The 16,291-nt window shown below is 30.8% G+C and overlaps 1 protein-coding gene across 1 annotated transcript in view; it reads right to left on the reverse strand.

Moving 5' to 3' along the window:
* The window catches only part of LOC106459720 (cytoplasmic FMR1-interacting protein-like), a 252,512-nt gene that overhangs the window by 105,322 nt on the left and 130,899 nt on the right, over positions 1-16,291 (reverse strand). The window contains exons 15-17 of the mRNA XM_022386248.1: positions 15,562-15,761; positions 4,087-4,177; positions 1,845-1,988 (exon numbers count right to left, since the gene is read on the reverse strand). Of these exons, the coding sequence (XP_022241956.1) occupies positions 1,845-1,988; positions 4,087-4,177; positions 15,562-15,761 (435 nt within the window). The remainder of the gene's footprint in view (positions 1-1,844; positions 1,989-4,086; positions 4,178-15,561; positions 15,762-16,291) is intronic.

Here is a 16,291-nt window from a genome sequence, read left to right on the forward strand (position 1 = left end):
GAAATTATGAATATAACCTCTAGAACCTCCTAAATAAATATCAAAGTTTTTCAAGGTAAATGTTTGTTTTATTTTTCATTTTCTGTACTATATCACTCACGCTAGCTATTATTATCAACATACAATGCAACAAACTAATTGAAATCAGGAAATAGAAAATAAAACACATACCTTTTAATTTTATGTAGGATATCTTTAAAGATATCTTTTAGTTATATTCATAATTTCAAGTCTTTTCCTTTTCACATATATTTAATTCTTAAGGTTTTATTTTCCTTTCTTGTCTCTTATAGTTTATTCTTCGTCTCAACGTAATTCAATGGTGCCCTCATGGCACATTACAGTGTCTAGCAGAGATGTGCAAACTTTTTATGCACTGGTAATATCGTAAGTCTTGACAGCTGATGCAAAGTATGATGTATATTTAAAAAATGTTTAAACCTTTCAATTACACATTTTAAAACATAAATAATACATAATTAACTAAAATATTAGAGTAAGATCTAAAAAAAAATGTAACTGTATCTCTAACTATAACATATTGAAGTAAGAAACAACCATAAGTGCTGTAGTTGATCAAGCAGCTAACATTACTACAGTTAGTTACATTTACTCCCTGATGACAACTGTGCACCAATTCAAAAAAATTACTGTTAGATTATAGTGTAAAATGAGCTCTTTCTATTGACTATAAACATGCATATGTAACCTCTACATGTAGGCTATAAAGTTCAAACAAATCTGTTCAAGGTGGGCATGTCACCTGGTAGGGGTTTACAAAATTTATTACTTTTTTCAACTGCATTCATCCAGAGATCTTTGAAATGTACATGCCAATAGTTTAAGCATATTATAATTTAGACATACATCTACACAACTGGCATTCTATTATTGAAAATACAGAGTGCCAAATTAATACATTAATACATCTAAAGTATTTTTAAAGGTTTCTTTTGAAATAAAGGATTTAAAACTTAGATAACATAAAACTTCAAATCACAACATACATTATAATGTTAATTTCGTTCACATGCATTGATAGTAAAGGTGTTTAATTAAATTTTGAATGTAACACAGTGACTTGGACAGAAAAGTGTTTAAAAGGGTACAATTTATAAGACACATGGAAAGGTTTAACCTGAAAATACCATACCCTGTTCATATGAAACACATACCCCACAGTGGTGGGCAGTGCTATATGTTTTTAGAATACTATTCTTAGTTTCAAAAAAACATATGCTACTTTATAAAATTTCAAAATTAGGCACATTCACAACTGAAACTGACTGCAAATGCTATACCTAGATAGGTCACTTCATTACATAAGTTTTATCAAGAATATAACATGAATGAGGCAAGCAAAAAACAGAAAAAACAAGAAGGATATGGAAATTATGCAAATAAAACTTGACACATTTCAGATAAAGAAAAGTTTTTAATCTTAAAATCAAAATTACTTTGCAAGTTGGATAGTCAACATCTTGAAAGAAAAATTTCACAAGCAAATCTTTAATAAAAAAAATCTTAATACTTAATTTAAAAACCTGATATTTTGTGTATGAAAGCCTTGTAATGTTTACTAATAATCTGCAAAATTTTGTAAAGATTCGCTTAAATTATCAAAAATTATAGTACAATTACTCTCATGGATACTTTGGTGATTACAAGCTGGGTGGATTCCACCCAGCCCATATTCATCGGGTTCAAGAAATGAGTTGTAACTGAAAATTACTTTAAAATAATTTATAAATCCAATTCAAAACAATCATCTACAATTAGGTAAAGCACAATTTGATTGTTATTAAAAGAGATATAGAGAAACAATGTTAATTTGCACAATTTACCAGACTTTTCACAATTTTCAGTAATTCCTCCATAACCACAGCAATTCCTTGATAACCAAGAAGTTTACATATAGCACGAAAGTGAGGAGACCCAACAAAACGATTGTACTGGTTATAGATAGTATTGTAAGCCATATTTAGAGCCTGAAAATAAAAATATTTGTTTCATTATGTAATACTTCACAAGTTGATTTGTAATTTAAGCATCCAAAAATACATTATTGTTCATTATACGATCAAAACCCTTGTCACGACTTACTGAAATTTTATTGCATTAATGTACAAAATTAAAGTATTTATTTGAAATAACTCCTGTGGATTGGTTTGTTCACTTAATTAAGCTTTAATAAGTTGGCAAACAACAATTTATAAGCATGATGAAGGTATATATATTTTTGGGTCTGAAGAAGACAGACAATGTTCTGTCGAAACATGTAGTATGCTTCCCCTAAAATAAATCACTTCATTATTTTTATAAATTGTTGTTTACCAACTTATTATTATTATATTATCATAATGCGCTTCCATACCGAAGTATAATTAAGCTTTGTTTTTCTCAAATTGAATAAATAATGCCAATTCAAACTTCTAGGAGATAGACAGTAATACATCTGATAAATTGAGGAAGTACCTAGATCTTATTCAGAACCAAATAACAATGTATCTTTATTAAATAAACTAAAATTCACTGCTGTAATATCACATTTTTAAAACTGTTATTAGATGTACTGTGTAATTGTTTTGAAATACTATTGGAAATTGAATAATTTCTTATATATATATATATATATATCATTGAGTATTTTTATCAGGCAAAAGTAAGTGCTCAAAGTCTTTTGTTTGGAGATTTTAACATTATTGTTAAGACAGTTTTCTTTGTTACCTAAGTTAGTTCTTATATTTTTCTAACATTTAAGGCAAGCCTCTTCATTGCATAGGAATCATGTTTTTATGATTCTGTTTCCCCATTTTGTACATGAACATCAAATACTGCAATTTCTTTGAACCATCATTACAACTGAAATTGTAAATGTAACAATTTGAATAAACCCCACTGAAACATATTAGGAAGTGTCTTATGCCTATATGAGCTGTATACTAAAATTTTATGATTTATATTTTGTTTTGTAAATTGAACACTTTTCTTTTATAATCTCTTAATATATTTAGGAAATAAATGATTCTTTGAGCAACTCAGCTCATTCTGCAACTCAACATATTGTCCTTGTCACATGTTGCATCTGAAGGATGTATAAGTTGTTACACTCACCAGTGCTCTTTTCTGCTCACACCATATTTGTCATGTTCCTGTACGAAAATGGAATTGGTATGGTTCCAGATTCTTTTCTAAATAAAAGCCTAGCAGGGTTAACAACAACTTAACTGTAAAAAGAATGTTTCTCACATTACTTGTCCATTGGACATGTACTTGGCACAATCACAAGTGAGCTGTTTTGTGTCTTGTTATGAACAGAGTAGATCACACTGGGTATCTGTTAGATGATGGTTTTGAGAAGTGTTTTTAAGCATACACATGTTGAGATAGTATCCAGCTGTAGTTGCTAACATCTGATTTAATCCTAGAACCTTTACCCTGCAACTTTGGTAAGCCAGAATTAACAGATGGGGTCACTAGCTTATGTTGGGGAATGATGCTCATGGCCTAACTTGTTCAGGTATCCAAATAACTGTGTCACTTATTTGGAAGCAGTTAGATACTTCTAATGACAGTAGTTTTGTCATGTAATACCTACAATATTACAAATTACAACTATTCGTTACCAAAATTATGCTAATTATTTTGAATGACCCCTCACATGTCCATGGCAGTTTTCATATATACCCATGGACTGATACTTCATAGCTCCAAAACTCCTTGCCGCTAACCCCCCTGTTGATTTTTTCCTTTTGTTTTTCATATTTTTTCTTTGTTCAAGTTGTGTGTGGGGGTGGGGGTGGAAAGGTGTGAGGAACCTACATGAAAAACTTCATGTCATTTTGTCACAAACTGTGTGAAGAGTTCAAAGATAAACAAAGATACTACATACAATTGTACTTCAAAACATCAAAAGCCATATCATTAGAGTTACTGTGGGTAGTAGCTAAGCGTTATATAATTAGTGGACAACTAAATAACAGGTATCTCAGGCACTATGACATCGTAACACTTGAAATCTTGTAAAAGAATAATAAGAAAATCCTGTTAACTTTTAACTTGTTTTAAACTTGAATTAGTACTTACTTTAGTTCCCCAAAAGTAATGGGGTTGGGCTGCTGGTGGCTTATCTCGAGATACGGACTGAGTGAACATTATATCTTTCACCTTGACAAACCTTAAAAACACATAATTACATAAATAAGAAAACTTAAAACTGTCTATAAAGTAGGTGAATAATACTGTTCTATACAGACAAAATGAATAGTATTATTTCTCAATATCTTAAAACAGTTTGCTAAAGATTAAACCATAACACAGTAAATAATGATTCAATAGTTACAAAAACAATGATAAAATAATGAACAAAACATATCTTGATCAATAAAATAAACAAGGAATTTGATAATAATTTTGTGGACAAAACCTCACAAACAAAACACCACTGCAGTTATCTGTTACTAGTCCACCTGTTGTATATTAATGTACACACATAATACAGCCCCTGTAAAGTGATTGATGTAAGGACCAAAAACTTACTACTAGAAAATTTGCACTGTGGATCTCCTTCAAAATAAACTGTACGTTTTTTATGGGATTAAACAACATCCTTTACCCATATATGTACACAAAATGTTAAATGTTTGCAGATGAAATATATTTTTTCAAAAATATTTTAATTTGCCATTTACAATAGAATACAGTTTTAAACTGTACTTAAAAGATGATGTAAATACTACATTTTTACTTTAAAATTTGTATTAACCCTATGACTATCACCTGGGCCCATTATACCCAAATTTCAGCTTTGTCAAGCTTGAAATTCAATGACCTTTTACAACTTTACTAACCTTGCAATCATACTTAAATTTTATAACTCTAGAACTACTCAGATTTTAAGACAAAAAAATATATCACCATATACTATATGGGTTCAATGGAGCCAAAAGCTTACAGAATTAAAGAAATCTTCATAATAAGTTTCGGGTGCATATTTGTACACTATATCTGCTTGTACTATTTATAAGTATTATATATTTTTATTATTTATATATATACTACTATTTACGAACTTATTCAAAACTGTTATGTAAAATTTAGGACTTCTTAAATCATCTTTTCAAAGATACAGTATTATGCAAATTGTGTTGTTTATTGCATCATTTTCTGTTACTCAACCTATGAAAAGGTGGAGCTAGTTTCCTCCTCAAGCATTCTAACAGTAAGTACTGTTGTGTACACTTGTATCTTGTCATCTCTGAAGAGGTTTTAAAAAGTTTTAAGAAATAAAGAAGAGGACTCGTCCTACAATGTCAAGAAGATGCACTGCAAATGAGAAAAGACAATTAATTTTTAGGGTCAAAGAACAAAGAAAGAAATAAAACAGATGACAGTACATCTGATAATGATGGTGAGCTGGAAAATATAATAAGTGATATTTCTCAATCTAGCATGTCAGATACTGGTGAAGATATTGAAATGGATAACAGTGGTCTTGCAGAAGTTAAACAATTTGTCTCTAAAAGCTAATATGAGGTAAATATATCTGAGCTTCCAAGCTTAGCAGCAGGAAGAGTACCACTCTGCAACATTTTGCAGCAAGCCCCTGGTCTATCTCACTACGCTAATAGAATGTGCGACTCCATTGCTTTGTCATTTATGCTCTTCATACGATCAAGCCTACTCAAGGTTATTCACAGATGGAAAAATGCTGAAGACCAAGTTGTGTATCAATACAGCTGGAAGGAAACTGATGATGTAGAACTAAAAAAAGTTTATTGGCTTAGTAATAATGATAGGGATTTATAAATCTAAGAATGAAGAAGACAGAGAAGTGCAGATAAATTACAATCCATCCATGACCTTTCTGAAACTTGGAAGCAATTTTAACAAGTTACTTTGGAGCATGCATGACCATAGATATGAAGTTAGTAATTTCTGGGGATGCTGTCCATTCTAATAGTACATACCATCAAAACATGGAAAGTATGGAATCAAGATTTGGGACCTGCAATAATGAGACATCCTATGTTTGGAAAATGCAGATGTATACAGGAAAAGACCCAGGGCAAAAAAAAGGAGTTAAATTAAGGGGAGATAGCCATTATGGACATGGTCAAAGAAATCTGAAATACAGGCAGAAACATCACTTATGACCAATTTTTGGCAAACTTGTGTAATTTTTATTCCCCTTATCAGCAAAAACTTCTAAAATAAATAGCTCGTGTATACCATCAGATGATTTCCTGTTACCATACAAAAAAGCAAGGCAACTGATGAATGGTAATATACCCACACACATAATGGATCATCTTTATAGTAAAATACAATAAACATAACAATAATATTCAATAAATAAGGATTTGAGTCACTGAATATTTCACCATTGCTTTCTGTACTCTACACCAAATAAGGCTTACCCAATGTCTAATCATAAAAGAAAATTTCCATAGCTTTTAAACAAATATAAGTTAACACAAAAACATTTTTAGGAATAAAAAGAATGTCTAATGAGACTAGAAAACAATTCCCAAGTCTTCTAAACAGTTTGAACATAAATCAGTTTTTTTTAAATTTATCACTTCTATTATTTTTGGCTTTTTATACAGGCATTCTGTGAACAATCTAGTTTAGGGTGATCCAACCTTTTAACTATGAAGGGTCAGACAGTTCAGGACAAAAAAACCAGAGGGCTATTATTTACTATTTATATAACTTACTGGAATGGAACTTTCCTAATAACATTTATTTGCGAGTAAAAAATGTTTTTCTCATACACATAAACTTTAACATGTAATTCATAGTAAGTATGCAGGCTGGATAACTCAATTGAAGGTCTTGATACAGCTCACCAGTTGGACCATGTTAAAATAGGTAATATGTAGAAGAAAGACAATATCCACCAACGGCAAACTTACAACAAAAATGTGAACAACAGTATTAATAAACATGTTCATGTTGATTTATACTACTAGATATATTGATTTTCTTATCCACATTATATTCATTTAATACTTTCTCAATCCTTGGACATTTCAGTTTCAATTACAAAAATTATACTAATTTCCACATTTGATATTTTGATATGTACTTCACCTAATCATCATGATACAGTATGTATGTTACTTTGCATAATTTCTTCTTTCACTTCAAACTCCAAATAATCTTCAAATCTTGTTTTAAATTTTACCCTATTTTTTAACATACTAATCAGAAGAATTTGCCAACATCACCTGGCCTTCACTGTTTTGATATAATCGCCAGTCTACATTTCACTGTTTACAATGTTATTTGGTTGAATTTGTTTTGATTCCAACTACAGCTTATTGTTTATTATATTGCCTGAAGAATGGTAAGATCTAAAACATGATTCTGATAATAAAACTGTGGAATAAATTTTCCTTGGTGTATTCCATTTTTTAAGTTCTTAGATATGTCTTTCAGTATTCCTTTTAAAAAATCAAGATTTACAGCCTCTTTAGGTTAGAAAATAATAAGAAAACTATACAAAAAAATAACTAAGCTTTATTAATAAAAGTTATATGCACATGATTTACAAAAGAAAAATATCGAGTATCTACAATGCATGAGAAGTTCAGGAAATTTTGAGAGAACAAAATGGAAATGTACAACAAAGAAAAAGACTCAAGTACATGTACAAAGAAAAGAATACTGAAGATTTCATTCACACAAAGAAGGTACTAAGATTTTAGTATACTGGCACGCTAAATGAAATCAAATAAACTGATATTAAACTAAATAAAAAGTTTAAGATCATACATAGGTAAAAACAAATGAAATACAATCAAGCATCCTACATACTGAACAGAGTAAAATGCAAAAGAAATTAAATTGAATTAATCCTTGACCATCCAGCAGGAGAAGAATAGGGAAACAAAAGCCTAAACATCAGCCTGCTAGATGGTAGGCTCCACCAGTTTCATATTATGAAAAGCTTCTGCAATTTTGAAGGGAATTGGGTTAGGCAAATACTGCCTTGAGAAGCTCTCTAAACTTTATGACATCATACACTTTTAAGAGACTAAATTTTCAAACCTTGAGAAGTTCACTCTCATTGGCTTTAACTTCATACAACATGCTGACACATAGCCTGGGACAGCCAATGCATTTCAACAAAACAGCAACATCTGCATTATGACAGCTGTAAGTGAAAAATAAACCATTGCAAGATATAAACTATCAAGATAACTCAAACAAGTCTGAATCATCAATGTGTACACGAAAGCTAATACAGTATATCATACTGAAGCTTGAAGTTTCCTGCCTGACAACACTTTTCTTTATCTAGCAGTAGGAGACTTCAGTTCCAGACATTCAACCTTTGATAGATGTGAAAGCACTAATGGCAAGGGTTTACATTCTCCTCTTCACAGTATAGCCATCAACCTTAACTTGTTAAACTAGAAAACAAGTGAACCAACAAGAATCGCTGACTGCCAAGGTAATAAAGACTCCTGTGTAGACCTTGCTTTTCCTAACCCCACTTGAGCGTCATCTCTACTTGGCAGAGGGGATATAATGTCTGCATCTTGTGTGTATGAAGACTAAGTCATATAAAACAATCTAAAACCTCCTACAAGCATGTTTAGCTTTCTTATACCACTCATACTTTGAAGCATTTTATCCACTTTTGAGCAAAATCAAATCAATAACAACTACAAAAAGAACACCACATGTTTGTGGAAGAGTGATATTTCCAAAACCTGAAAAACACAGATAAGGCATGACCCAGCTTAGGTAAAGGAGAGGACTGCTACTGTCTACAGGCAACTAACTTCCAAAGTATGTGAGATGAGATATGCAACAAGACCAATCTCACAAACACTTCATTTTGATATTTTAACAAAATTAAAGCTGGTACAAGAACCACAAACATATCAATATCATTTAAAATGATGATAGTGCCCCACTCTCTACAGGTTAAAACAATTGTTTGTTTTTGAATTTCGTGCAAACCTACACGAGGGCTATCTGCGCTAGCTGTCTCTAATTTAGCAGGGTATGACTAGAGGGAATGCAGCTAGTTATCACTACCCACTGCCAACTCTTGGGCAACTCTTTTACTAATGAATAGTGGGATTGACCGTCATCTTATAATGCCCACACGGCTGAAAGGATGAGCATGTTTGGTGGGACAGTGATTCGAACCTGCAACCCGCAGATTGCAAGTCGAGTGCCCTAACCACCTGGCCATGGTTAAGACAAAAGCAAGGCTTTAATGCACATATATGTTAACCAATGTAATCATGGGAACATGCAGGAGAGGTTCAAGGTATAGCAATTCCTATCTGAACTACAATTACATGTTGATACAGAAGCCAAGTTTAGCTTGAATGAGATACAAAGTCATAAATACATTTAAAGATGGATCTCCAGGTCCAGATGATGTAATAAATCCCCATAATCAAGGAACTTACAGAAGCCAACCTATTAAAGTTAGTATTGGAGTATCAATATAACAAGACAAAAGGTAACATGTTTGAAATGTGGATTGATGCTTTTATCAAATCCATACCCAAACCCAAAAAGGATCACTTGTCTTAGATGCCACTGAATCATCATCCTTCAAAACATTATTGGCTAGATTTCAAAGAAGGCCGTAACTAGAAGGTTTTGCTATGAGATTGATCCACTACTACTACTATCATGAAGTGGTTATATCAGAGGAAGAGAAACTCAGATTAATGATGCTAAATTTACAGCTGATAAATGGGGAAGGATATGATACTGGTCAAAATACCTTGTCAACAGCTTTAGATCTAGAAGATGCCTACAACAGTGTCCAACTGCCCATTCTTGCTGACAAATTGCTTAGATAATGCATCAGTGTAACATATGTAAAATGAGTCAAAGTTGCACTGTCAGAAAATGCATCATGAAACATGGAAGCTGGCAATCAGAATGAATCACTACTAACACTGGTCTGTCTCAAAGATCACCATCCTTGCTATTCCTCTCAAACATCTACACCATCAACCTAGCCTGCCTTAACAGTACAACCTAGCCTATGCTGATGACATTTTGAAGTAATGCAGAGGATCTAGAAAAGCTGAAATCAAAAGCAAGATGCAACTATCTCTTTTCCAATAAAGTAGGGGATTACCTACAAGGCACCTCAGAAGATAGTCATGAGTGGAAAGGTGTTATAAAATTACCATTGAAATTAATCATCACCAGCAGTTCTCAGATGTCGCATTGTGGAATGAACATCTGGCATCAGTAGGATCTGTTGAAATTAGCCTATTGAAAATGTAGAGATTGGGAAAAGGGTGTAGTGAAAGAAAGCCTGTCAATATCTATTTAACCCTTTCAAGAGAGGTCACAGATGAAAGGCAATGTCACCTCGTTTTTTGACTCGCATTCAAAATTTTATTGAACTACTATTTCATGAATTTATGTCAATAAATTTGGTATCAAACTGTAGATTATAATTCAAATTTTACTATTATACATTATTAAATTTCTTAATTTTAAAAGTAAATATTTAAAAAATACAGATAAACATCGATTTTTGTGTCACATGGTACGTTGAATGCAGCACGGGTTCAACTTAGATGTTTGTGAAGTCAAAATACTAAGTCTATAGTTTCATATGAATTAGAAACTCAAATTACTGATCCTGACAAGTTAGAATACAAAATAAGGAGGTCTTATCTTTTCTATTTGCTAACATATTGCTCATGTAATAAATCAAATACAGAGGCTCCCTTATATATACACTTACTTCTATATATGAAATGAATAATCAATCAGAAGCTCAGAATGTCCCTTACTGGCTTTCTCAACCTTTCATCATTTCTTTCCTTTGAATCTAGATTTCAATGAGAAAGAAATTCAATGAATATTGGAGATTTTATATCTCGTGTATTTCTTAATGGGTTGCCTTGAAATTCGTTATGTGAAGTAAGGGTCTAGTAGAGCACATCCACTGAAAATATGAGATAGTTTGGATTACCACAGTCCGAGATACAGAAGGTGGAAAATTGCTAAACTATCACTCCTCTTAATAACACACAGTGTGTCCTGCAGGTTGTTTTAGTTGCACGACACACTACAGAGTGTCTTAATGTTTACTATGAATTTAAACATCTTAGATGGAGTTCTTGGTGTATTGGATCTTCTAACAAATGGTTTCAAACACATGTGAGTGAACATCCAAACTGATAATACTTTTGTCATACTTGATCATCCTGAACACTAGGTCAGTAGATCAGTTCTTGAGGTATCTCAATCAGCAAAATGATAAGTCAAAGTTTACTACAGAACATAAAAAAAAAGATCACCAACTTGCCTTCTTGCATACATTAGTGTATGATAATGTAATGTATCATAAAGATATTTACTAGTTCATATTTCAATTCTGCCAATTTATCCCATTTCTATTTAAGAAAAATTTAGTTAATATTTTGATTCACTATATTTACATGGTCACTAACACATATCAATATTTCCGTAAAAACATGAAAATATCAATAATTTTTTAATGAAAAACGGTTTTCCTATAAACATCAGACAACATCACATGATTATTTTTGGGAAGTCAATGTCTCAAAACAGCTTAAGTGAAATATTATAAAACAGCATGTATCAATGACAATGTCATGTGCTGGCAAACATGCATTGTAAATGATAAAACAAGTATGTAAACTTTTTGTTTTTTACAACTTATACACAAGATAGATTCAGGAGTTATTTTTAAACATAACATATATTACAAAATTTTTTCAGGTTTAAAACAGAATATCACCACTGATAACATCTAATCTTGTTTATGAACATGAATGTATTAGATTCATTTCTAGGTATATTGGATATAGTGAGAGAGAATTTGCAAATCTGGTGATTGGAGATAAATTTAGCATAAGAGCTCATGCTACTTGTGAATGTGATTTGATGATAAATGGGAGAGTGCTTGAGATTTTTTGAAAGGCCAATGTCTTAGTCTTTGGAAATTGTCAAGAGGGCTTTATCTTATCATGAGAATAGGCAAAATGATCACAACTATTTCCTATCACTTCCACCTCCAGTTTTTCTCATTAATAAAAGGGAGTATTATAATATATCATTATCACACATGCCTTCATTTTTCTCTGTCTGGGGGGACTGACATCATCAACCACAAGATGAAGTCCAAGGATTAAAATTATATGCTTGCATGTTGTAAAGAGAATTAAAATATAACTAAAAAAAAAGCAACAACAAATTAAAATATAATAGTGCAATTTCTTTGAAAATTGGTGGATTTCAGAAAAACATTTGGGTTGTAAGGAGGACTGGTATACTAATGGGTGCTAATTACTCACATAATATGGCTAATTTCTCTTTAATGTTATGAAAGAAACTTTGAAAAACTCCACTAATATAGTGCTTCTGTAACATAATCACACACATACAGATAATCTTACAGTTATGAATTGTAACAATCATACATCCAATCTACAAAATACTTATCCAGTTGATCTAAAGTTTTAAGAAAATAATGTCACTTCTAATACTTAACATTTTATATCAATATTAATAAGGGCTTTGTAAATATTAATATTTCTGACAAAGAAAGGAATGTCTTTTAAGACTATTAGTCTACCATGTTTCATTAAATATTTCTATAAATATGATAATGGGAATTTTTTTGTTCTCAAAGGTACAAAATTATATGGTGAGGCTGCTTACATAATGCACGAGTTTGTGAAATACTGAGAGCTAATAATTTTCAAAAACTTTCCTTAAAACAACTTAAGTAGTTTTCATAGAAAATGTACAGCAGAAAAAAAAGGTGCTAATAAAGATACATTTTGGAGATTATGTCTTTATTTATATTAAATGTTTTATTAAAATTTACTTAGTAATTCTTAGAGAACATAAATTCTTTGTAGATTTTTTCTGCATATGTGTTCCCACTTTGTTCGGTAAACATATCTTTCTTTCACTTTACATTGCTTCTTTTCTGTACCTTTTTTTAATCTTTCATTTCTTTTTATTTTACTTGTTCCTTTTCTTGTCCTTGTCTGTATCTAAATAGATCATAAATACTCTGTCTCTAACTTAAGGCCTAGTTATAGGATACTTCTTTTACCCCAATAATTCTTTACTTTCTGTTCATTGTTTGTATTATTTCATTTTTTTTGTTTTTCACAACTGCTTTTTTAAATGAAGCACATACTTTCCAAACCTTGCTGCAAAAGGCAAATAGTAGTACAATATCAATATCTCTTCCTTCTTATATCAGTTTTTTTTTATTAATTTGAAAGAATGTATTTTTTATATTTATATGTGAATATAAATTATCATATTATATCTTGAATATATTATGTCCTGTTAACTCTTTCAGCACAGGCTCGGTCTTGGGACTAGCCTTGTAACATTTTGTGCTTGTTATAGTTTTCATGCTGTTACTTTTAAATTAGTAAAAGTTTGTTAATGAAATTTGACAGATTATCAGTAAACATTACAATACTTTCATATGCAAAATATCAATTTTTTTTTATTAAGTATTAAAGTTTGTAAAGCAATGTTTTTCTCATGCCATTTTTTTCTTTTTTTGCATGTTGCCTTTCAAACATGCAAAGTAATTTTCATTTTAAGATTAAAAATACTTTTATGCATCAGAAAATTTTCAAATTTCACATGCAAAATCTTTATAATGTCCAGATAGTTAACAATGTTTCTTAAGAAAAAACTTTATATTTTATCTGTTATTTTCAGTAACAAATCTCTGTATGGGTTTGGTAGATTTGACTGATCTCATGACCACCATAAACAATTAGGAAATAAATATAAATTATGCCTCTTTCATTCTAGAATGACAACAAATTATAACATGAAAACATAAATGTTTAGACTAAATAGCTTATATCTCATACAATTATACATTTATATATATTTATTATACTGACCTTTCAGCCATACCTGGCTAATAATACAGAAGTTACAATGACGCAGCGCACATGCACTCATGTTACTGTATCCAATAATATAAAACTGACCTTTAGTCTTTACAAAGTGACCCGTCTTGGCTGTTTTAGTAGACTAGTATTTTGTAAAGTGCATTCACATTTCAATTATTTTACATTATATATGTATATAGATTATTGCTATTTACAAATAAGTTCTTAAATTTCAGTTATTTTTCTTAAAACATAGAACAGTAAATAAAGAAGTATAGAAAACAATTATCTACTCAAGTTACGAACTTTGTACTTGTTTGCTGCTTGCCATAAGATGCTAAGCCTTATCAAATTTTCCACATCGAGGATATGAAACAAAATAATTATGTTATATATACAGTTGAATAACCAAAAAATCATAAATTACCATATCAATATCATAGAATTCCACTATAATTTAGCTTAGTAACTAAACTGTATTTCAGTCTAAAAAATATGAAATTTCGAGCAGACTAAAGACACAACCTACCTCCTTGAAATCTTGGTTTGAAAGAACAAGATCATGTCCTAACAACTTAAAATGGCCAAGAAAGCCACTAAGGGGCCATTCTGAGCTTTCAATTGGCTATTCATGTCATATATAGAAGTGCATATAAGGGAGTGTTTCCAAAAATGAAAAGAGGTGGGTGAGGAGCCACCATTTTTGATTCAGAACACAAGCAATATCTTAGCAAATATAAAAGATAAGAGCTTCTAATCTTATATTCTAGCCTGTTAATATTGGTAATTTGAGTTCCTAATTCGTAAGAAACTATAGACTTAGTATTTTGACATCAAACTTCTAATATGAACCAGTGCTGCATTCAACATACCATGCAACATACAAATTTTGATGTTTAACTGTTTTTTTTTAATTTACTTTTAAATTAAGAAATTCAATAAGTATAATGCTAAAATTTCAATTATAATCTACAGTTTGATACCAAACTTATTGACATAAATTCATGAAACAGTAGTTCAATAAAAGTTTGAATGAGAGTCAACAAATATGATGACATGGCGTTTGACTCGTGACCCATCTGGAAAGGGATAAGCTTTATAGTAAATAATAACTCACTTATATTTTCATCTTGGTTTTTACTGCAAACTTTGTTCCTACAGCATAGGATGTAACTATAGTTCCTCTTTCACAATACACTTGTGTACACTAGTAACTTATAATAGTTAAATAGTTCCATATGTCTCTTATATGAGTAAACAACTATACATGATCATAACTATTTAATGGGTAAATTTTAACTGTAAAAATAATTTGTAGGTCTCTTTATGCAATTAAGCCTAAGACTAAGTTTCATATAACAAATGTACTGGTGAATATAATTTGCTATCAAAGGATAAAACAACAGTACCTGTAATAGATTTGTCTAAGTATTTAGAATAGAAAAGCTGCTGTTATTAAAAATCATAAAATAGTTTTTCTTTTTACTGGAAACAATTACCATGGAACTTGTAAGCACCAACAACAGAAAGTGTGATTTATAATAGCATAGATATTATTAAACATCCTAATGGAATTATTTTTTAAATTATTATTCATCATAAAAACAATTAGACATTAAATACACAAAACATCTAAAAAAAACTCTCAGTAGCTTACCTTGATGTAGCAGCATTGTAACAATAATTTGGAAGAAAGTCATAATTGAGTTCCCAAAAGACATGAAGGCAGATTCTACCATAAGGAGCCAGAACGTTGTGATTGGCCTCACGAATCATGGCATCAAAATCGTTCAAAGTTATGTATTTACTTAAGAGCTTGTGTGTCATCTGGTTAACTTTGATAAGGCCTTCTAACTCCTGTAAAATAGAATAATTATTTTCCTTGAGATGATTACTTCTGGTGAATATCAAGCTATTATAACCTAACTGCTATTAGAAATGTTTTTTTTTGACAGATTATTGGAATACATAAGCAAAATTAAAACATGCTTTCACAAAAGTATGTTGACTAAAAATAATTATGATTCCTTGGGAGTTTGAAAGCTCCTTCCAATATAAAGTGCTGATATCTAGCACCCAATTTTTTTTTTCTTTACTAGAGCTAACTTTCAAACCTTTTCAGGAATCTTCATGAAAGTTTTGTTAAGAAAGAATTCTTTTAAATTTTGCTAAACTATCAACCACAATAAGGAGTAGGAGTACTTTTCAGTATTTAATTTTTTCATGCATGTTAATATATATACACACCTGGAAAAAAGTTAAGCACCCCCGTGTTTTTTTCAAGTGATTCAGATTCGACGTTCTTGTGATTGATTATAAATTACCATTCAATCTAAACGTGTTTATCAAATGAAATTATGCATATTGGCACAAGAAAACAAGATTAT

Source organism: Limulus polyphemus, unplaced genomic scaffold (genome assembly GCF_000517525.1).
Source record: "Limulus polyphemus unplaced genomic scaffold, Limulus_polyphemus-2.1.2 Scaffold652, whole genome shotgun sequence".
Classification (NCBI taxonomy): Eukaryota; Metazoa; Arthropoda; class Merostomata; order Xiphosura; family Limulidae; genus Limulus; species Limulus polyphemus.